The sequence below is a fragment of the Ranitomeya imitator genome, chromosome 8, assembly GCF_032444005.1.
Source record: "Ranitomeya imitator isolate aRanImi1 chromosome 8, aRanImi1.pri, whole genome shotgun sequence".
In the NCBI taxonomy this organism is placed as follows: domain Eukaryota; kingdom Metazoa; phylum Chordata; class Amphibia; order Anura; family Dendrobatidae; genus Ranitomeya; species Ranitomeya imitator.
Genome location: NC_091289.1, coordinates 58,830,522 through 58,854,493, shown reverse-complemented (window position 1 = coordinate 58,854,493; position 23,972 = coordinate 58,830,522). Strand labels below are relative to the sequence as shown.

The 23,972-nt window shown below is 47.6% G+C and overlaps 1 protein-coding gene across 2 annotated transcripts in view; it reads left to right on the top strand.

Annotated features, from left to right (window-relative positions):
* SYNGR1 (synaptogyrin 1) overlaps window positions 1–23,972 on the top strand; it is a 116,876-nt gene that overhangs the window by 75,556 nt on the left and 17,348 nt on the right. For both annotated transcript variants that reach the window (XM_069737002.1, XM_069737003.1), the window contains exon 3: window positions 18,586–18,731. In XM_069737002.1, coding sequence (XP_069593103.1) covers window positions 18,586–18,731 — 146 coding nt within the window. The remainder of the gene's footprint in view (window positions 1–18,585; window positions 18,732–23,972) is intronic.

Genomic DNA, 23,972 nt, shown 5'->3' with positions numbered 1-23,972 from the left:
ACATATTTGGAGGCAAAACATAACATATATATTTTTTTTTTTACACAAACTTTTAATTTAACTGCGCCTGCTTGGTAGAGTAATGTAAACTGGGGGTGTGAAACAGTGAGGCCTGGCTAACAGTGGACGACGCAGGGGTGGCAGGAGAAGGGGCAATGAAACTTGAGGGGTCTGGTAGTTCGGGGATAGGGCTTGACACATGAGAGGCTTGAGACTCACTGGATGGGTGAGACAAACCTGACATTACAGACACACTGGGAGGTGAAGGGGGAGGAATACTAAGAGTCCACTGTTTTGTTTTTTTTTTGTTTTTTTTTTTTTCCTTTCTGGGATTGCCGGATTCCGGGAAGCCTCGGAGGACTCATTTGTCGTGGTGGGTGACCTGTTAAGGTCCGGCTGCACTGTGCCAGAGTCCATAGTGCTCGTAGAGTGTGCAGCCATGCCAGAGTCCATAGTGCTTGTAGAGCGGAAGGCCATGCCAGAGTCCATAGTGCTTGTAGAGCGGAAGGCCATGCCATGGTCCTGCTGCCTTGTGGCGGTTCGGAAGGCCATGCCAGGGTCCTGCTGCATCGTGGCGGTACGGAAGGCCATGTCAGGGTCCTGCTGCATCGTGGTGTCAGTGGATGAGGTCCAAGCAGGAGCAGCGGCTGTCATGGTGGTGACGGTGGGCTTTCCAACAGCACTCGGCATGGTGGTGGTGCTGTACTGGTGTCCGGCAGTGCTAGGAATAGAGGTGGCCATGCAGTGGTATGCAGCAGAGGTCGGCATTGAGGTTAATCGTGACAGTGAAGGCACAGGTGGATATGCCGCCGCTGTCTGAAAATACCGACTCTGCTGCTTAGCCTGCACGTAAGCAGCGTTGCAGGCCTGCATGACACTAAGCTGGAGGTCAGGAGTAAGGTGTTCCGACGTGCCCTGCTCAATTTGGTTAAAAAAATGATGTGCTGGCCTCGGGAGGTCGGCTTTTACTTGGTCAAGGCTTTTGGTGACCTGGATACGTGTATTCATGTGGCTAAGGGAAATATCCATTCGGTCACCCAAAGCCTTGAGTCCTTCGTGAAAAACTGAGCTCAAGTGCAAAAACTCGGGCATGAGGGACCTGTCCGATGCCCTCTGCCGCTGCCGAGAGGAGCCCCAAAAAAAGGGGCAGTGGCAGATGACTGGGAAAGGGGAAGACCTGATGGACCAGCTTCCTGGTCTCCAGTTTGTGTGGCAGGCCCACTTGCTGCAGCGCTGCTGGATGGTTGGGACAGGTCCGTGGCTGTTTGATGAAGGACCGCTCCAAAACCTGGGCCAACAGTAGTGCTCCATGTGCTGTGAAAAAAGGAAAAAATAGATTAATACCAAAAATTAAACAGACGACAACTCCTGGGGAATAGAAACATACAGATTATGGCAATACAACACAACCTAATGCACGGGATAAATACTTACGTTCCCTGGGCAAGGACTGGTCTTAAAAATGCCAGAACACGATGGTATTTGTACTTTCGGATCCTTGCTCCTGACCTGAACCACTGGGAACATGGCTCTCTTGACGCAGGTCCTTGTTGAAGCGGTCCTTCATCGAACGCCAACATGTTTTGACTTTGGCCACTGTTAAAAAAAAAAAATAAAAAATAAAAAATAATAAAAAAAAATAAAATAATAATAATAATGGTCAGAAAATGGACTTTTGCCCGTGCTCACACAACTGTGTGTGATGAGAGAAACTCTGGAGAGTGCTTCCCTGAGACCTTGGAACAATGCGATGTGATCACGTTGCTCCAAGGGTCTCCTACCTCCTCCTCCCTGCGGGCCTCGGATCCAATATGGCCGCGTGGCTGCTTCCAGGTCCTGCAGGGTGGTGGCTTGCAAGCGCCTGCTCAGAGCAAGCGCTTGCAAGCGTCCCTGCAATGCCTGTCAGATCGCTGGTCTGACACAGTGCACTGCAAAGTGTCAGATCAGCGATCTGACCCTATAACATGATGCCTCACCCCCTTCCTCGCCGCCCCCCCCCCCCCCCCCTGGGGCAATGTTGTAAAGTAAAAAAAAAAATTCAAACGTGGAACGGTACAAACGCCCCCTCCCCCCCCAAAAAAAGAAATTCATAAACAGCTGGTTTTTGTTCATTCTACCTCACAAAAATCAGAATAAAAAGCGATCAAAATATATCACATGCCCGAAAATGGTAGCAATAAAAACATCAACTCGTCCCCCAAAAAAACAAGACCTAACTTGACTCTGTGGACCAAAATATGGAAAAATGATAGCTATCAAAATGTGGAGACTCAAAAACTATTTTTCTCTAGTCACCTTCCATGACAGCATAGGAGGATGTCTCCATTCCCTAATGGGGGACAGGAAGCACGAGAGGTTAAAAGCCCCTCCTCCCTCCAAATCGCCAGTGTCTTTCCTGTCCCCCATGGGGCATAGAGAGGTTCTGGTATGCTGCGTGGCTGGCGACTATACCTGTATACCTATACGGTATACCTGTATTTTCTCTTCTGGGCAGTTGTGGTCGAGGCTCTGCCTTCCTCCTCCTTATACTGCTCCCGTCTCCCCCGGACTCGGGACCTTCCTGGCCCACCTGCGCCTCTGCGGAGGTAAAGCAGGCCAGTGATCCCCCGGCGGTGGCCTCCATGAGCTCACCGCTTCATCCTCTCCTGTGCGGCGTCCTGGAAGTGACGTCATTGTTGCGCAGCGCGTCACTTCCGGTCCTGCGCTCTCTGCTGGAACGCACGCTGTAGCGCATCGATTTCCTGGTCTGCCCTCCTAGCGCTGCCAGGACTACCGACGCTGCACAGAGCACGCCTTTCCACATGGAGGCCTGCTCCAGGACCCGGGGAGGAGGAGGGGAACATGATTCACCGGCACTGGGGGCTGGATTTATTTCTATATAAACCAGCCTGAAGACACCTTCAGGTAAGGCTGAGCACCTGTCTTAATGGATGGTGCTTCCTGCCCTGCATCTGCAGAGCCTAGCGCTACCCCTGCTCCAGTAAGTCTGTTGTGGGGTGGGTCCGAGGCTAGGGTTAGTGGGGCTCTTCGGATCCTTACACCACTCTCCCTCTCATTGCAGGGAGACAAGTCTGCCCAGAAAATCCCGGCCAAAAAGACGCCTAAATGTGCAATCTGCAATGTAAAGCTTCCCTCTCTATGGGAGAAGAAGCTGTGTCAGGGGTGCACGGATAAAGTTGTCAGAGCCGAACAGCCTTCCCTCCTTGGCGAAATCCGGGCCCTAGTCAAGCATGAAGTACAAACTTCTCTAGCTGCCTTCAATCCTCCTCCTCCTCCACAGCTTCAAGGTCATTCTCCTTCTAAAAAAAGAAAAATGCAAATTGAGGATTCTGCCTTTTTCATCCTCTTCTGAAAAATGGGATGAATCTTCGTCTCCTAAATTTACAGAAGCAAGAAAATATTTTTTCTCCTCTGATTATACTGAAGTTGATTATGGCTGTACGTAACATGATGGGGTTACATGAGGAATCTGTCCCACAATCAATACAGGACAAAATGTTTGGAGGATTGAAGTCAGAGAGACAAATAGGGTTTCCGGTACATAAAAATGTCCTGGATTTAATTTCTCAGGAGTGGGAGCTCCCTGAGAAACGCCTATCCACCCCCTCTGAAATGAAACACAGGTTTCCCTTAGAGCAGACCTGGGCAAGATGCGGCCCGCCTGATGATTTTAAGTGGCCTGCCAGCTAGCTGTCACTTCTGACAGGCACCGCTCGGCCAGCCGCTTCTGAGGAGGACCGCTGACGGCTGGTGTGAAAGCCAGGTTGATTACCTGTTTATCGGTGGCGGCCGCGCGTGCGCAGATGGAGTGCTCTGCTTCACGGGGCTTCAGGAAAATGGCCGTGGGAGGCCGCACGTGCGCAGATGGAGATCACGGTGGCCATTTTCCTGAAGCCGAGTTTGCAGATTTAGATCTCGGCTTCAGAAAAATGGCCGCCGTGATCTCAATCTGCGCACGTGCGGCCTCCCACAGCCATTTTCCTGAAGCCCCGTGAAGCAGAGCACTCATCTGCGCACGTGCGGCCTCGGGAAGATGGCCGCCGCCACCGATATTCAACCCGGCTCTGCTGCTCACATTACATTCTGGGCCGCTGCGTCACCTCACCGGTGGAAGGGACCCTGCGCACGCCATACCGCACCTCTGCCGCCGCCACACTACTGCTGCAACCCCCTCATGGACACCAGGCCATGGCGTCGCCCACGTAAGCAGGAAGGGACCCTGCTCAGGTGCACGCCACACCGCATCACCCCACCTCTGCCGACACCATGCCTCCTGTGACCGTGCTCTGCCACCGCCAGCCCTCAGGTAAGAATTTTACCGTAAAATAGTGTAAATTCGGACAATAAGACGGACCCCCATCATATAAAAAATCTTTTTTTCTGCAATTTTCACCTCAAATTTGGGGTGCGCCTTATGGTCCGGTGCGTCTTATAGTCCGAAAAATACGGTAATTATATTAGTTCGGCCCTCTAAAACCATCCCACTTTCTCATGCGGCCTCATGGCAAAATTAATTGCCCACCCCTGCCTTAGAGGCAGGTTCCCCTTCTTGGGACGTACTTAAAGTGGACATTCAGGTGGCGAGGGTAGCAAAGAAAACCTCTCTCCCCTTTTGAGGACTCCTCACAATTGAGAGATCTGCTAGACAGAAAGATGGCAAGCTTGTTAAAAAAGTCATGGGTAAACATCCACCTCGGGGTTAAAATCAAATATTGCTGCCACCTGTGTTGCCAGAGCCCTGTCTCGTTGGATGGACGAGCTGTAAAAGCACATTGCTCAGGGTACCTCCAGAGGGGAACTATTGGACTCTCTTCCCATGCTCCAAAAAGCCTCTGCTTTCTTAGCGGACGCCTCTATGGAGTCTATCAGAATTGCGGCAAGATCCTTAGTTCAATCTAATTCCGCCCACAGGGCCCTCTGGCTTAAAATGTGGAGTGGTGACATTACCTCCAAAATTAAACTATGCTCAATTCCCTTTAAAGGTGATTATCTTTTCAGGCCCACGCTGGATGAAATTCTAGAAAAGGCCACAGATAGAAAAAAGGCCCTTCCAGAACAGAAGCCAGTCAGAAGACTTTTTTTTTTTGTGCCCCCCAGTCTAATACCCCTCAGAGAAGAGGTGAAGGGAAAACAGGGCGATGGAGTTATGCTAATAGCAAAGGTAAAAATATCCTCATTCCCCAGCAGCAACAGCAGCAGCCACAGCAGGATAAATGACTCCGTCCCGGTGGGGGGGGAGGCTCCCAAATTTCATCCGTCATTGGCGGGCCATTACCAACTGTCAGTGGGTTCTCAGTGTTATTCAGGAGGGCCTTCTTATGCAATTCATATCTCTCCCCCCCCCCCCCCCCCCCCTCGGAATCTGAGGATTACTTCTCCAACCTCTCAGGGAGCACATGCAGTGATGACAGGCCTTAGGGATCTCCTAAGATCAAATGCGATCTCCCCAGTACCCCCCCCCGAAGAATGGAGTTCGACCCACTACTCCTGTCTCTTCCTGGTAAAAAAAAAAAAAACAGGCGAGGCGCGAGTCATAATAAACCTAAAAGATTTCAACCGTCATATCCTATACTGCTGTTTCAAAATGGGATCGGTGAAGCCTGCTATCCCCCTGATAGGTCAAAATTATTTCATGGCAACCATAGACCTAAAGGACGCCTGCCTACTTTCATGTGCCGATCCATCCCCGGCACAGAAAGTATCTCAGGTTTGCAATACAGTTCAACCAACAAATGAATCATTTTCAGTTCAACGTACTCCCTTTTGACATTTCTTCAGCGCCGAGAGTATTGTCCAGGATAATGGCAGAGGCCATGTCTCACATCCGGAGTCAGGGAGTCTGTATTGTCCCATACCTGGACGATCTGCTGCTTATAGCCCCTTCGGCTCAGATCGTCAACAGTTATGTCGTAAAGACCCTCGACATTCTCAAAACCTTGGGGTGGCTCCCAAATCTGAGGAAGTCCCAGCTACAACCTTCCCAATCAAGGTTGCACTCAGTAAAACAAAAATCTTTTCTCCCGGAAGATCATCGAGTGTTAATAGAGAAGATCGTAGATCTCGGAGAGGACAGATCTCTGACTCTACGGACAAGCATGTCGGTCCTAGGCTCTATGACGGCATGTATTCAGTCGGTTGCCTGGGCTCAGGCCCATTCCAGAACCCTTCAAGCCCACATCCTAGCAAACTGGGACGGAAATCCCTAAACAAGAGTACATGCTCCAGGGCGCGTAAAAGCATCCCTAGTGTTGTGGTTGAACCCCAAAAACATCCGCAGGGGTGTGAACTGGTCACAATCCCCCCCCCTTGTAACGAATACAACAAACGCCAGCAAGGGGGGCTGGGGGGCAGTAATCTTGCATACTCCTTTCCAGGGATGCTGGAATCAAGCAACAAGCGCCAGATCCTCCAATTTCAGGGAATTGAAAAGTGGAGGAGGCCCTCCTAGCCGCAAGCAGCCTAATATCAGGGAATCGCATAAAAAAAATTTACTCAGACAACACGACAGCTGTTGCTCACCTCTGACATCAGGGGAGCTCAAAGTTCAACAGTTTAAAAAAACATCTCAAACAGAATATTCTGTTGGGCAGAAAAACACCTCTCACAGCCGTCCACTTGAAGGGGTCTTCCAACCTGCAAGCGGATTTCCTGAGTCGCCAGGACATTCAGCCAGTAGAGTGGAGCCTGAACAGAAGAATCTTAAGGATGTTGTTAGACAGATGGGGTCTACCAGAGGTAGATTTATTCGCCTCAGACCAAAATTCACAGGTCAAAGCCTTTTTCTTCCCTGAACCCCAGGGACAATTCCAAAGGAGTGGACGCTCTGGTCCAGGCATGGATCTTCCGATTGGCCTACGCCTTTCCGCCAATCCCAATACTGGCGAAAACCCTTCGAAAGATCCGAGAGGAACAGGTGCTAACCATCCTAATTGCAAAATAGTTGCTCCGGTATGGCCAAAGAGAAGCTGGTACAATCTCATCATCAAACTACAGATAGACGGTCCGGTTCACCTGCCGGTAGATGACGACCTTCTTCTCCAGGGGTCCTTCCAGCACCAGAATCCCCAAAGATTGAACTTGGCGGCCTGGTTACTGAGGCCCAGGTCCTAACTGCTAGAGGGCTGTCGAATGCTGTAATCTCTACTTTGCAAAGATCCCGAAGCCTGTCACTAATGCCATTTATGCTAAAGTGTGGAAGACTTTCTCGGCTTTCTGTCTACCTATTAAACCAGATCCACTCCATCCAAACATATCTCAAATATTGGATTTCCTTCAACGTGGGTTAGAGTTGGGCTTAGGCCCAGCACTCTAAAGGTTCAAGTTTCCGCTATCAGTGCTGTTTGTGACCGGGATCTGGCCAATCACCGGTTGGATCAGAAGATTCCTGGTATCAGCTCTAAGATCGCAGCCTAGGAAACAACCCATGATACCCTCATGGGAGTTGAATCTAGGCCTCAGGGGCTCACACAAGCACCGTTTGAGCCTTTAACTTCCTGTTCTCCTCAACACCTGTCATACAAGTCTGCCTTCCTGGTAGCGATTACCACAGCAAGACGTGTGGGGGAGCTGCAAGCCTTATCGGTTAGAGAACCCTACTTGATAATAACAGATGACTCTCTATAATTCTCCAGCTTGATCCATCTTTTCTGCCGAAGGTAGTGCCTGATTTTCATCGTTCTCAGAACATTATTCTTCCTTTCTTCTGCCAAAACCCGGCAAACCCAAAAGAAGAGGAGTTCCATTCTCTCGATGTTAGACGGACTATTCTATACGATCTTGAACAAACTAACTCTTTCAGAGTTGATCAAAACCTGTTTGTCCATCTGTCGGGTCAGAATAAAGGAAGGAAAGTGGCAAAAAGCACTATTTCTAGTTGGATCAAAAGAGCCATACATGAAACCTATCTAGCCCAGAACTTGACTCCTCCAATCAAGGTCAAGGCCCATTCTACAAGGTCTACTTCAGCGTCATGGGCAGAAAGAGCAGGCGCTTCCATCGAGCAGATCTGCAGGGCTGCAACTTGGTCTTCACCACATACCTTTACCAAACACTACATATTGGACTTATTGTCCAATAGGAATCTAGTCTTTGGCCGAAAAGTTCTCCAGGCTATTGTCACCCCCCCCCCCCCCTATCTAGTGCAGAATTGGTTGGTACTCCTATGCTGTCGTGGAAGGTGACTAAAGAAAATAGAATTAGACTTACCGGTAATTCGGTTTCTAGGAACCTTCCACGACAGCACTAATTCCCTCCCTTTACTTGGATTAATCCTGGGTTCATTAAGGTAGCTAGTGCTATGGTATCCGTTGTAAGTCACTGGCGATTTGGAGGGAGGAGGGGCTTTTAACCTCTCGTGCTTCCTGTCCCCCTTAGGGAATGGAGACATCCTCCTATGCTGTCGTGGAAGGTTCATAGAAACCGAATTACCGGTAAGTCTAATTCTATTTTTGCAATAAAAGCGTCTTTTAGTGTGACAGCTGCCAATCACAAAAATCTGCTAATAAACACACTATAAAAGTAAATCAAACCCCCCTCCTTCACCCCCTTAGTTAGGGAAAAATGATAAAATAAAGTATTTATTTCCATTTTCCGGCTAGGGTTAGGGGTGTGTTTGGGTTAGGGTTTCAGTTAGAATTGGGGGCTTCCACTGTTTAGGCACATCAGGGGCTCTCCAAATGCGACATGGCGTCCAATCTCAATTCCCAAAATTCTGTGTTGAAAAAGTAAAACCGTGCTCCTTCCCTTCCGAGCTCTCTCGTGCGCCCAAACGGTGGTTCCCCCCCCCCCCCCCACATATGGGGTATTAGCGTAGTCAGGACAAATTGGACAACAACTTTTTGGGTCCATTTCTCTTGTTACCCTTGGGAAAATAAAAATTTGGGGGGCTAAAAAAACATTTTTGTGGAAAATTTTTTTTTAAAATTTTCACGGCTCTGCAATATAAACTGTAGTGAAACACTTAGGGGTTCAAAGCTCTCACAACACATCTAGATGTGTTCCTTAGGGGGTCTACTCTCCAAAATGGTGTCACTTGTGGGGGGTTTCAATGTTTAGGCACATCAGGGACTCTCCAAATGCAACATGGCGTCCCATCTCCACTCCAGTCAATTTTGCATTGAAAAGTCAAACGGTGCTCCTTCCCTTCCGAGCTCTGCCATGCGCCCAAACAGTAGTGTACCCCTACATATGGGGTATCAGCGTACTCAGGACAAATTGCACAACAACCTTTGTGGTCCAATTTCTTCTCTTACCCTTGGGAAAATAAAAAATTGGGGCGAAAAGTTCATTTTTGTGAAAAAAATGATTTTTTTTTTTTTTTAATTCTTTATGGCTCAGCGTTATAAACTTCTGTAAAGCACTTGGTGGGTCAAAGTGCTCACCACACATCTAGATAAGTTCCTTAGGGGGTCTACTTTCCAAAATGGTGTCATTTGTGGGTGGTTTCAATGTTTAGGCACATCAGGGGCTCTCCAAACGCAACATGGCGTCCCATCTCAATTAGTCAATTTTGCATTGAAAAGTCAATCCCTTCCGAGCTCTGCCATGCACCCAAACAGTGACTTACCCCCATATATGGGGTATCTGCGTACTCAGGTGAAAATGGACCCCAAAAGTTGTACAATTTGTCCTGTTACCCTTGGTAAAATAAAACAAATTGGAGCTGAAGTAAATTTTTTGTTAAAAAGTTAAATGTTCGTTTTTTTTTTTTTTTTTTAAACATTCCAAAAATTCCTGTGAAACACCTGAAGTTTTATCCCCTTCCTGACCTGTGACACAGCGTATGCGTCATGAAAGTCGGTGCCAATTCGACCTGTGATGCATATGCTGTGTCACAGAATGATCGCGTCCCTGCAGGCCGGGTGAAAGGGTTAACTGTAATTTCACCCGACCTGCAGGGACAGGGGGAGTGGTACTTCAGCCCAGGGGGGTGGCTTCGCCCCCCTGTAGCTACGATCGCTCTGGCTGTTGAAAGTGACGTTTCACCTTCAATCAGAGCAATCGTAATATTTCACAAATGAAAATTGGTGAAATATTACAATCCAGCCATGGTCGATGCTGCAATATCGGCGGCCATGGCTGGAGACCGTGATCTGCCACCGATCCACCGCCTCCGTCCCGTCCTGTCCGGTACTCCGCTCCCCTCCGTCCTCCTGTCTGCTCCCCCCGCAGTCCGATCTCACCCCCCGCTGTCTGATCCCACTCACGCATACTTGCCAACCTCTGGTGTCCCTCCCGGTGTCTGTCCGTCTTCTGCATGTGCGCCGCCACCTTTCAAAATGGCGGGCACATGCGCAGTGATAGGTTCTATCACACCGATCAAAATAAATAAAAAAAAATATAATAAATACCCCCCCCCCCCCCTTAATCACCCCCATAGGTAGGGACAATAATAAAATAAAGAAAATATATTTACTTTTATTTTTCCACTAGGGTTAGGGTTAGATCCAGGGTTAGGGTTAGAATTAGGCTATATGCACACGGTGCGGATTTGGCTGTGGATCCGCAGCGGATTGGCCGCTGCGGATTCATAGCAGTTTTCCATCATGTTTACAGTACCATGTAAATGTATGGAACACCAATCCGCTGGGCCCATGGTGCAGAAAAAACGCTGCGTTGTATTTTCCGCAGCATGTCAATTCTTTGTGCGGATTCTGCAGCGTTTTACACCTGTTCCTCAATAGGAATCTGCAGGTGAAATCCGTATAAAAACACTGGAAATCCGCGCTAAATCTGTAAGTAAAACACAGTGTGTTTTACCTGCGGATTTTTCAAAAACTGTGCGGAAAAATCCTCACACGAATCCGCAACGTGGGCACATAGCCTTAGGGTTAGGCTTGGAATTAGGGTTAGGCTTGGAATTAGGGTTAGGCCGGGGTCACACTAGACCGTAATATGGACGAGTGCAATGCGATAAAAAATCGCATAGCGCTCGTCCCAATGTTAATCTATGGGGCAGCTCCCATCATCCGATATTTTCTCGGCAGTGTTCAGGATCCGAGTGAAATCGCAGCATGCTGCGATTGTCAGCGTATCTCGGCCGCGAATCACCAATGAAAGTCTATGGGGGCGAGAAAAAATAGCACAGCACACGGACCATCAGTGTAACTTGTGAGAAATTCTCAGGCACTGGGCAGGTGACAGGAAAGGCTCAGCCATTATTTGCTCATTTTGCAAGTGTGTGAGAAAATCTCACCATACGGATGCCATACGGATGTCACAAGGATGTCAAACGGATCATTTGATGCGAGAAAATCGCATACTCGCACTGCACACGGATTAATGTTTTGGTACCATTTGTGCGATTCTCGTCCGTCAAAAACGGACCTTTTTTATACGTTGTGTGTGTCCCCGGCCTTAGGCTTGGAATTGTGGTTAGGCTTGGAATTAGGGTTAGGCTTGGAATTGGGGTTAGGCTTGGAATTAGGGTTAGGCTTGGAATTGGGGTTAGGCTTGGAATTGGGGTTAGGGGTGTGTTGGTTAGGGTTGGGATTAGGGTTAGGGGTGTGTTGAGGTTAGGGATGTGATTAGGGCTATGGCTAGAGTTGGGATTAGGGTAGGGGTGTGTTGGAGTTAGAATTTAGGGGTTTCCACTGTTTAGGCACATCAGGGGGTCTCCAAACGCGACATGGCGCCACCAATAATTCCAGCCAATCTTGCGTTCAAAAAGTCAAATGGTGCTCCCTATCCTTCCAAGCCCCGACGTGCGCCCAAACACTGGTTTACCCAAACATATGGGGCATAAGCGTACTCAGAAAAAATTGCACATCAACTTTGGGGGTCTAATTTCTCCTGTTACCCTTGGGAAAATAACAAAATGGGGGCTAAAAACTTATTTTTGTGTGAAAAAAATGATTTTTTATTTTCACGGCTCTGCGTTATAAATTTCTGTGAAGCACTTGGGGGCTCAAAGTGCTCACCACACATCTAGATAAGTTCCTTGGGGGGTCTAGTTTCCAATATGGGGTAACTTGTGGGGGGTTTCTACTGTTTAGCCACATCAGGGGCTCTGCAAACGCAACGTGACGCCCGCAGAGCATTCCATCAAAGTCTGCATTTCAAAACGTCACAACTTCCCTTCCGAGCCCTGACGTGTGCCCAAACAGTGGTTTACCCCCACATATGGGGTATCAGCGTACTCAGGACAAACTGAACAACTTTTGGGGTCCATTTTCTCCTGTTACCCTTGTGCAAATAAAAAATTGCGGGCTAAAAAAAAATTTTGAGGAAAGAAAAATGATTTTTTTATTTTCACAGCTCTGCGTTATAAACTTCTGTGAAGCACTTGGGGGTTCAAAGTGCTCATCGCACATCTAGATTAGTTCCTTAGGAGGTCTAGTTTCCAAAATGGGGTCACTTATGGGGGAGCTCCACTGTTTATGCACACAGGGGCTCTCCAAACGCAGCATGGTGTCCGCTAACGATTGGAGCTAATTTTTCATTCAAAAAGTAAAATGGTGCTCCTTTCCTTCCAAGCCCTGCCGTGCGCCCAAACATTGGTTCCCTCCCCCCCACATATGGGGTATCGGCGTACTCAGGACAAATTGTACAATAACTCTCGGGGTCCAGTTTATCCTTTTACCCTTGGGAAAATTAAAAAATTGTTGCTGAAAGATCATTTTTGTGACTAAAAAGTGAAATGTTCATTTTTTCCTTCCATGTTGCTTCTGCTGCTGTGAAGCACCTGAAGGGTTAATAAACTTCTTGTATGTGGTTTTCAGCACCTTGCGGCATGCAGTTTTTAGAATGGTGTCACTTTTGGGTATTTTCAGACATATAGACCCCTCAAACTGACTTCAAATGTGAGGTGGTCCCTAAAAAATGGTTTTGTAAATTGTTATAAAAATGAGAAATCGCTGGTCAAATTTTAACCCTTAACTTCCTAGCAAAAAAAAATTTTGTTTACAAAATTGTGCGGATGTAAAGTAGACATGTGGGTAATGTTAGTTATTAACTATTTTGTGTAACATAACTCTCTGATTTAACAGAATAAAAATTCAAAATTTTAAATTTTCAAAATTTTCGCCAAATTTCCGTTTTTTTTTTTTTTTTTCACAAATAAACTCAAACTCAAAGAACGTTTACCACTACCATGAAGTACAATATGTCATGAAAAAAACAGTGACATAATCATCAGGATCTGTTGAAGCGTTCCAGAGTTATACCCTCATAAAGGGACAGTGGTCAGAATTGTAAAAATTGGCCCGGTCATTAACGTGCAAACCACCCTTGGGGGTTAAAAACGCCCGGGGGGGGAGGGGGTGACAGGTTCCGTTTAACTATTATTACTCATGAGTACTTGGCAGTGGCCACTAAGCAGTGTGGTGTGCTGCTGCTTTCTGCCAGTACACCACTTACAGTGACCTGTAAAGGTTTGGGCACCCCTGGTCGTCAAAATTGCTGTTATTGTGCACAGATAAACAAGTTGAAGATGAAAAGATCTCTAAATGGGCTAAAGTTACAGATGACACATTTGCTATGTATTTTAGCAGACATATATATTTTGATAATTTTACATTTGAAAAATTACAAAAATGAAAGTGGACCGATGCATGGTTAGTACTAGTATCACACTTTTTCTAGCCAGACAAGAGTCCTTCTGTTCTTGTTTGAGGGCTTTCCATCCATTCTTCCTTGGAAAATTCTTCCCGTTCTGTGAGATTCCTGGGTCGTCCTGCGTGCATTGCTATATTGAGGTCTAGCCATAGATTTTCACTGATTTTCAGATCAGGGGACTGTGAGGGCCATTGTGAAACCTCCAGCTTGCACCTTTTGGGGTAGTCTATTGTGGATTATGATGTGTTTAGGATTATTATATATTTGTAGGAGCCATTATTTTTTCAACTTCAGCTTTTTTATAGACTGTTATTTTTGCATCAAGAATTTGGTGAAATTTCATTGAGTCCATTCCCCCTCCCCCAATGAAATGTTCCCAGTGCCATTGGCTGCAACACAACCCCAAAGCATGATTGATCACCCCATGCTGAATGGTTGGTGATATGTTATTTTTCTTGCACATTCTGGGCTGGCATGTCGCTTACAAAGGCAGGAAGATGCAGCAGCCCTGAATGTATGTGTGTGTGTACTTTACACAGACCTAGTGGGTGTAGCAGAGCTGTGTATATTCATGACACTGGGAAATATGCATCACCTGGCCTTTCCTAACGATGATGGTGCACAAGCTATAAATGGTGATGAGCGAGTATACTCGCTACTCGAGATTTCCTGAGCATGCTCGGGTGTCCTCTGAGTATTTTTTAGTGCTCGGAGATTTAGTTTTCTGAGCCGCAGCTGAATGATTTACATCTGTTAGCCAGCATAAGTACATGTGGGGTTACCCTAGCAACCAGGCAACCATCACTAGCTATAAATCGAACATGCTAATTAAGTTCTGAAACATTAGTCAAAGTTTTAGATGGTGGCCCGATTCTAACGCATCGGGTATTCTAGAGTATGTATGTAGTTTATGTATGATGATTTATGAATAATGCAATGAATACACAGGATTTTCCGGGTAAAATATATACATTTTCAGTGAAGCGGTGTTTAAATCCCGCGCCAATATCACTGATTGGCCGCGACCAATCAGCGATTCATGGTTCAAATCCCGTGCCAATTCGTGGACGGACTGCGCCTGTCGCTGATTGGTCGCGGGCAGCTGGCGAAACCTTCCTCTGCAGTGTGAGGTAACTTGTAGCAGGCACATGAGGTAACATGGCGGCTACATGAATTTCTGAGGTACGGTAATTTTGATCCCATATACATACCTCCCAACCGTCCCGGATCCAGCGGGACTGTCCTGATTTTGACAGTCAGCCCCGCGATCCCGGGCGGGACATTAATTGTCCCGCACTGGTTGGGAGGTATGTGAATCACCCGGTCGGTCAGCTGAGAGCTCCCTGCACCCGGCCAGCACAGCAGCACATAATGGCTGCTCTGTGCACAGGACCTGTGATGAGGTCACAGGATGGGAGGAGTCAGGGGGTCACATGATCGGATTCAGGAGGAGGACCTCCGTGTACAGGACTTTGCTGGTTGCCATGGCGCCGGAGGAGGGTAAGGCAGCGTATGTGTGAGGTCAGGAGGTGTTTACAGGGTGGATGTAGCAGAGCCGTGTGTGTACGAGGTGTATGGAGCTGAGCCGTGTGTGTAAGGGGTGTACGGAGCCGTGTGTACGAGGTGTACGGAGCAGAGCAGCATGTGAAAGGTGTACGGAGCGGAGCCGTGTGTGTAAGGGGTGTACAGAGCACAGCCGCATGTGTGCGAGGTGTACGGAGCGGAGCAGCGTGTGAAAGGTGTACGGAGCGGAGCCATGTGTGTAAGGGGTGTACAGAGCACAGCCGCGTGTGTACGAGGTGTACGGAGCGCAGCCGCGTGTGTACGGAGCGCAGCCGCGTGTGTGCGAGGTGTACGGAGCGGAGTAGCGTGTGAAAGGTGTACGGAGCGGAGCCGTGTGTGTAAGGGGTGTACAGAGCACAGCCGCGTGTGTGCGAGGTGTACGGAGCGGAGCAGCGTGTGAAAGGTGTACGGAGCGGAGCCGTGTGTGTAAGGGGTGTACGGAGCGCAGCCGCGTGTGTGTGAGGTGTACGGAGCGGAGCCGTGTGTGTAAGGGGTGTACGGAGCACAGCCGCGTGTGTACGGAGCACAGCCGCGTGTGTACGAGGTGTACGGAGCGCAGCCGCGTGTGCAAGGTGTACGGAGCGGAGTCGTGTGTACGAGGTGTACGGAGCCATGTGTATGAGGTGTACAGAGCACAGCCGCGTGTGTACAAGGTGTGCAGAGCAGCATGTGAAAGGTGTACGGAGCGAAGTCGTGTGTAAGAGGTGTATGGAGCACAGCCGCGTGTGTTACGAGGTGTACGGAGCACAGCCACGTGTGTTACGAGGTGTACGGAGCACAGCCGCGTGTGTACGAGGTGTGCGGAGCAGCGTGTGAAAGGTGTACAGAGCGGAGTCGTGTGTAAGAGGTGTACGGAGCCATGTGTACGGAGCGGAGTCGTGTGTACGGAGCACAGCCGCGTGTGTACGAGGTGTACGGAGCGGAGTCGTGTAAGAGGTGTTCGGATGAGAGCAGAGTGTGAAAGGTGTATGGAGTGGAGCCACGTGTGTACGAGGTGTGCGGAGCAGAGCCATGTGTGTGCAAGGTATCCGGAGCTGAGCAGTGTGTGCAATGTGTATAGAGCGGAGCCGTGTGTGTACGAGGTGTACGGAGTAGTGCCGTGTGTGTACGAGATGTATGGAGAGGAGCCGTGTGTGTGCAAGGTATACGGAGCGGAGTAGCTTCTGCAATGTGTATGGAGCGGAGCAGTGTGTGTATGAGGTGTACGTAGTGCCGTGTGTATGAGGTGTATGGAGCGGAGCTGAATGTGTACGAGGTGAACGGAACCGTGTGTGTTTGAGATGTATGGAGTGGAGCCGTGTGTATGGAGCGGAGCCGTGTATGCAAAGTGTACGGAGCGCAGCCGCGTGTGTAGGAGTAGCTATGTGTGGCCATTATACGGTACGAAGTATCATGTGCGGCCAATATACAGTATGGAGCATCATGTGCGGCCATTATACAGTATTGAGCATCATGTGGGGCCCTTATACAGTATGGAGCATCATGTGGAGCCATTATACAGTATGGAGCATTATGTGCGGTCATTATACAGTATGGAGCATCATGTGGGGCCATTATACAGTATTGAGCATCATGTGGGGCCATTATACAGTATTGAGCATCATGTGCGGCAATTATACAGTATGGAGCATCATGTGTGGCCGTTATACAGTATTGAGCATCATGTGGGGCCATTATACAGTATTGAGCATCATGTGGGGTCGTTATACAGTATTGAGCATCATGTGCGGCCATTATGCAGTATGGAGCATCATGTGTGGCAATTATACAGTATTGAGCATCATGTGTGGCCATTATACAGTATTGAGCATCATGTGTGGCCATTATACAGTATGGAGCATCATGTGCAGTCATTATACAGTATGGAGCACTGTGTGGCCTTATTTTTTTGTTTATAATTATTCTTTATGAACAGTGTGATCAGCAGTGCTAAATGGGTGTGGTTGAGACGTGGATATGGGTGTGACTAGTGAATGGGTGTGGTCAGAGGCGTGGCCTAAAATTTGCCGCGTTGCGCGCCGCTAACTTTGTCCCTCTTTCCCAGCTTCAAAAGTTGGGAGGTATGCATATATGATGTAGGAGCTGATACTACAATAATACATGATGTCTGAGGTAAATCTGCTCCTATCATCTGTAATGTGATGTGATGACCCCAGTATGACACTCCCTGACACTGCAGACATGCTTCCTCCATTTCATCCTGTGAGAGCGAGACGGTTACCTCCTCTATATAAGCCCCATCATCCTCATAGAAACACACCAGTCACAGACCTGCTGTGCTCCTTCCTAAAGCAGCATCACTCTTTCTTAAAATCTACACCGCTATACAAACAAAGCTGCAGGATTTAAAGGTCCATCAATCCCAAAGTCATGTCCGCTCTTGTTCAATAATATTAATAATAATAAATCATTTTTTGCCAGTCATGAGTAATCTAGTGAAGAAATCCTAGGTAAATCTGTTCTGACGTGCACTGGGTCGTGGATACAGCAGTCCATGTCCATTGATGATCATGTGCACTTCCAGCCTGATTTTACTTGACTGGCACATCAGATTTCTGCAAAAAAAGGCATCATTTCCATTAGGAGACGAGCACCTATAACTCTAGAATGCGACTCTCGTATGCAAGTTCGCTGCCAGGTTCCCTTTTAAGTGTCTCTGATGAGTAGAATAAAAGCCATGAAATGTGTAGAACAGTGTTTTTATGGTGAAATCTTCTCCTGTTCCCACTAGGCCGATGTGTGATGCCAGAGCTGGAGTTATCAAGGCTGTGGGAATGCACATAAGCTCAGATTTCCAACACTGTAGATCCTTTTGAAGTTTTTTTTTTTTCTTCATTTGAGAGTAATTATTCCTCATGGTTCTGCATTAACACAAACTGAATTATTCAGTGACCAGAAAAATAAAAAAAAATGTTGGCACAATATCAAAATGGCAATCTTCTAGATTGCTGCAATAGTCTCTGTTGGTTCACCCTCCTTCCCTAGACCTCATGCACTTGAGCGAGCAGAGTGCGTGGAGCCTGTACGGAGTTCACACTGAGTCCCTGGAGCACCCTACTATGGTGCATTAGGCACGGTCATGTTATGGATGTTTTCCCCATTAACTGCAAAACATCTAGGAGAGAAAGTTTCCATAATATGGCAGAATATACACTGCAGACTTCTAGGCGCATCCAGTTTTCAGCAGTATCGCGGTCACCTGATGGTCGGTCTATATCCCATCCAGCCAAGTTAAGGCGTACATTTTTGGAGGACATCTACCAACCTAAATCTGCCCTTATGAATCCTATATTCCGTTGTTGTAACATTGAGAAAAATAAAGAACTGCTTTCTATGTTCAGTGAGAAATCAGTCAGTATATACAAATATATAAAATGTTTGTAGTGAAGTTCATTTATTAGTATTTTGACAAACGTTACTAACTGCGATCACTCATCTGCTACATTTCCTTTTATATTTTTGCTACAGGTGTTTGGTCATTTTTTTGGTTTGTTGGGTTTTGCTTTTTGGCCAACCAATGGCAAGTGTCTAACCCAAAGGACAATCCATTGAACGAAGGAGCAGACGCTGCCCGTGCCGCCATAGCATTCTCATTCTTCTCCATCTTTACTTGGGTGAGTTGTGCTATTAAACAATGAGGTCGGCCACTTTTATGTTCTGGGGGTGGGATAGATGAAGACCTGTCTGGCTGATTAACGCATTGCACACGTGCAAGCCTAGTCAAGTAGTATCAGATACTCTCATAAGGCACATGTTCAGACTAAGGATGAGCGTTCCACATTCAAAATTGTATTTCCAGTACGTTTAGAGCAGCACCAGGTGCCTATTCCAGTGGCGATGGGCATTTTCAACTTTAGTTACCATACTATTGGTCAACTCAGAGTTTTGCATTCATTGCAGTAGCATAAAGTTATTAAAGTTCATGTGTTTTCCATCCCTCTTTCAATGGTTTCAAGAGTGAAGGATATTTGTAACATACAGTTACACACTTCTCCGAACCACCGCTGCATCTGTCGTCTTCAACAACATATGAAATAACTTCCTGTCCATACCATCATAATTGATTGGCTCCAGGGTCTGGTGATGATGATGGACAGGATGTCGTCTATTATGATTTATTTATGTGAGAAGGGGTTACATACAAAATATAAACTTAAATTACAATGAACAACCTAACAGACAGGTACAGAGGGGAGAAGACCCTGCTTTACAGGCTTACAGTCTACAGCAGTGTTCCCCAACTCTGGTCCTCAGGAGCCACCAACAGGTCATCTATTCAGTATTTCCTTAGTATTGCACAGGTAATAATTGCATCACCTGCACAGGCAATAATTCCATCACCTGTGCAATACTAAGGAAATCCTGAATACATGACCTGTTGGTGGCTCTTGAGGACTGGAGTTGGGGAACACTGGTCTACCGGATAATGAGGAAGGAGACAGTAGATGAGGAGCTTGCAGCAGCTTCGGTGGTGGTGAGGTGGCAGCGGGGTCATTGCAGGCTGTGGTAGGTGGCAGTGGGGTCACTGCAGGCTGTGATGAGGTGACAGCGGGGTCATTGAAGGCTGTGATGAGGTGGCAGATGGTCATTGTAGGCTGTGGTGAGGCGGCAGCGGGGTCATTGCAGGCTGTAAGCTTCCTTGAAGAGATGGGTTTTCAAGTTCTGTCTGAATGTTCCGAATGTGGTGGATAATCGGACGTGTTGGGGTACATAGTTCCAGAGGATGGGATATATTCGGGAGAAGTCTTGGAGTTGATTGGTTAGGGAATGTACGAGTGTGGAAGCAAGAAAAAGGTTCTAGGAAGACTGGTGATTGTCTGGAAAGATATTGGGAGATTAGTGTGTAGATATATGGAAAGGGCCTGCCTTGTTGATCAGTGTTACTAGTTTATCCATTGGGAAAATAAAAGCCAATGAAGGGATTTAGAGGGGAGAAGCGGAGGCGTAACAAGGGGAGAGGTGGATTAATCTGGCAGTACAGTTAATGATGAACTGGACAGGTGCAAATGTGTTAGCTGGGAGTAAAGATGATTAGTTTGTTTCTGTCCACATTAGGTTTTAGGAAGCAAGAGGAGAAGTGTTGTGGCTGATTCTGGGCAGCAGAAAGCATCAGCGTATAGGTGGTAATGGAAGCCATGGGTCTTTGTGTTGTCCCAGGCCAAAGGTATAGATGGAGAAGAGAAGGGGTACCAGGACAGAGCTTTGAGGGACCGCAACAGAGAGAATGGGATTACGAGTCCATCAGTTATAATTTTTTGGTGGAAAGTTATCCGTCAATCCATCCATCCATCCATCCATCCGTCACTTGAGCCTACAGGAATTCATTGTTTTCAGCGGTCAGGTGGCTGCATAAATGGGATGTCATCACTCTTGTCCTGATGAAGATCTCTAGAGCAGCATGGTTCGGAGAGGTAAGTAACACTTTATTTTTTTTCCCTTCCCCCATGACGGCACACCTGAGAGAGGGGATCCGCCCAATCAGGACAGGAAACCCTACTGAAAATAAAAGGGCGGTACCTCTCTGTCGCTTCAGATGGGTTTCCTGTCCTGACAGGGACCCTCGTGTGAACACGGCTTAAGATTTTTCTACTTAGCCATTACCCGTCCCAGCGTGGAAGAACAGGCAGCGCCTGTGCGTCGGTCCTCGGGTACTGGAAGCGCCGTCCGCGGGTCCTCCGGGGCTTTGCGGGTGTCGGTGAAGCACTGTCGGATGTCCGGGCTCCTTCCGTGGCTGCCACGCCACCCTCCTCTCTGCTTGCGTCCAGGTGAGGCGGCCACTTCCGGGTCGCCCATCTGAAGTCATGCGCAAGGCACGCTGGGAATGGGCATGCCCGCGTGACGTTGGGGGCGGGCGCCAGATCCAAGATGGCGGCGTCCATGAAGAAAATGCCGGCCGGTGGGAAAAGACTCCGGCGGCGCGGCAGAGGGGAGGGGCCACCATTGGGCACCAGAGGAGGCGGGGAGTGCAGTGGATTCCCCATAAAAGGAGGATGACCACAGAAGACGTGCTCATGCCCAAAAGCTTCATCATGGAAGCGGGGCAACAGGAGCAGCAGCCTCGGTCACAGCAGCAGCAGCCACATCAGGAGCTCTTGCCAGATGCCTTGCCGAGCCACCAGCATACCAGGAGCAGCCACTCAATTGATAGGAGCAGCAGTCGTCCTGTCCGGCAAGACTCTTCGGCGTCCTGAAGGGACGCTGCACGTGCATCTGTCCAGCCTCCGAAACCGGTACCCTTGACTGTCAGCGGTGGTGATGAGTGATCTACGTGAATGTCACCCTTATGGTAACAGGGTCCACTTTTTCTGTTTGATCACTAGGGGTCGTGGAAATCTAGCGGCAAAATAAAGAACCGAGAATGTGCCCTTTGTAAAGTTCCGCTTGCAGTTCAGTGGCAGAAGAACCTCTGCGCTGACTGCATTAATAAAACTATACAGGAAGAGACCCCTAATTTCACCACTAGCCTTAAAGCCATAATACAGGCAGAGATAAAAGACTCCTTAAAACTGGCCCTTAAAAATAACTAAATAAACAGGGAGGAAAAGCCGCAAGGTGTCTACAGATTCCGATGCCTCTGAGACAGGAGGGGGTGATAAATCATCCTGGTCTCCCTCTAAAAGTTCATCCGTTCACCCAGGCAGAATTTTGTATTAACTCCCCGGAGGAAGTCCCAGCAGGAGCAATCTGCTCTGGAGACAGAAGTCTTCGGACTTGTTCACAAAAATGTCTTGCATGAAGTCCCGGCTCGGGAGGTAGGAAGGGGGTTTTACTCCCCCCTCTTTTTGATACGAAAACCAGATGGCTCCTGGAGAACCATAGTCAATCTAAGAAAGCTCAATCAGTAGAGAACTACTCTTTCAAGATGGAAACAGGAACACATGGGCTACTTGCACAGTGAACAAGTCCTGTGGTCACAAGTGGTATTGCAGCCTCTGGGCTTCCTCCCTCAGGTGTTTTGGTGAGCTCGTTGGCTGCCTTGCTATTTAACTCCACCTGAGTCTGTCTTCCTTGCTCCTTGTCAATGTTCCAGTGTTGGATCTGAGCTACTGCATCTTTCCTGTGGCCTGCTGCTCTGCTAGATAAGTTTTTCTTTGTTTTTGTTTCCGTTTTTTCTGTCCAGCTGTGCTATTCTCTTTTGCTGGAAGCTCTGAGACGCAAAGGGTGCACCGCCGTGCCGTTAGTTCGGCACGGTGGGTCTTTTTGCCCCCCTTTGCGTGGTTCTGCTTTAGGGTTTTTTGTAGACTGCATAGTTCTCTTTGCTATCCTCGCTCTGTCTAGAATATCGGGCCTCACTTTGCTGAATCTATTTAATTCCTACGTTTTGTCTTTTCATCTTGCTAACAGTCATCATATGTGGGGGGCTGCCTATTCCTTTGGGGTATTTCTCTGAGGCAAGTCAGGCTTGTATTTCTATCTTCAGGCTAGTCAGCTCCTCAGGCAGTGCCGAGTTGCATAGGTAGTGTTAGGCGCAATCCACTGCTGCTTTTAGTTGTGTGAGGATAGGTTCAGGTATTGCAGTCTGCAGAGATTCCACGTCTCAGAGCTTGTTCTATTGTTTTTAGGTTATTGCCATATCACTGTATGTGCGCTGATTACTGCACACTGTGTTGCCTGATAGCACAGCATAACACAGGACCTTCTTCCAAAAAGAAATTGGCTTCTCCAAATGTGCTTTTGCATATCTCAGCCGACTCTGTTTGTGGCGTGCTTGCAGAAACTGCTTCTTTCGCATCACTCTCCCTTTCAGCTTCTCCTTGTGCAAAGTGCATTGTATAGTTGACCGATGCACAGTGACAACATCTGCATCAAGTTAATGCTGCAGCTCTCTGGAGGTGGTCTGAGGATTGTACTTGACTGATCTCACCATTCTTCTTCTCTGCCTTTCTGATGTTTTTCTTGGCCTGCCACTTCTGGCCTTAACAAGAACTGTACCTGTGTTCTTCCATTTCCTTACTATGCTCCTCCCAGTGGAAACTGACAGGTTAAATCTCTGAGACAGCTTTTTGTATCCTTCCCCTGAACAACTATGTTGAATAATCTTTGTTTTCAGATCATTAGACAGTTGTTTTGAGGAGCCCATGATGCCACTCTTCAGAGGAGATTCAAACTGGAGAACAACTTGCAAGTGGCCACTTTAAGTAGCTTTTCTCATGATTGCATACACCTGGCTATGAAGTTCAAAGCTCAATGAGGTTCGAAAACCAAAAAAAGTGCTTTAGTAAGTCAGTAAAAAGTAGGTAGGAGTATTTAAAACAAGAAAATGATAAGGGTGCCCATACTTATGCACCTGTCAAATTTTGTTTGAATGCAGATTGCACATTTTCTGTCAGTACAATAAACCTCATTTCAAGGCAGAAACATTACTGTGTCCAACAGTTATTAGATATATGAAACTGAAATAGCTGTTGCAAAAAAAACAATTTTTATAAAACATTAAGCTTAAGATTAATAGGGGTGCCCAAACTTTTTCATATAACTGTATTTTATCATGAAGGCCTGGTGCACAAAGTCTCCTCTTAACAGTTGTTGGAGAGATGTGTCTGCTGCTAGAACTCTGTGTGGCATTGACCTGGTCTCTAATCTGAGCTGCTGTTAGCCTGCGATTTCTGAGGCTGGTGACTCGGATAAACTTATCCTCAGAAGCAGAGGTGACTCTTGGTCTTCCTTTCCTGGTGCGTTCCTCATGTGAGCCAGTTTCTTTGTAGCCTCTTGGGCTATCTGCACAAAAGCTGTTCTACCCTGTATGCACACATGGATTTTTCCTCTCTGAACCCTGTTCACACAGGTTATATACAGATGATCAGGTTTTTAAATACATCAGATAGGGATTGCATACATTAGTTAGGACTGCTCTG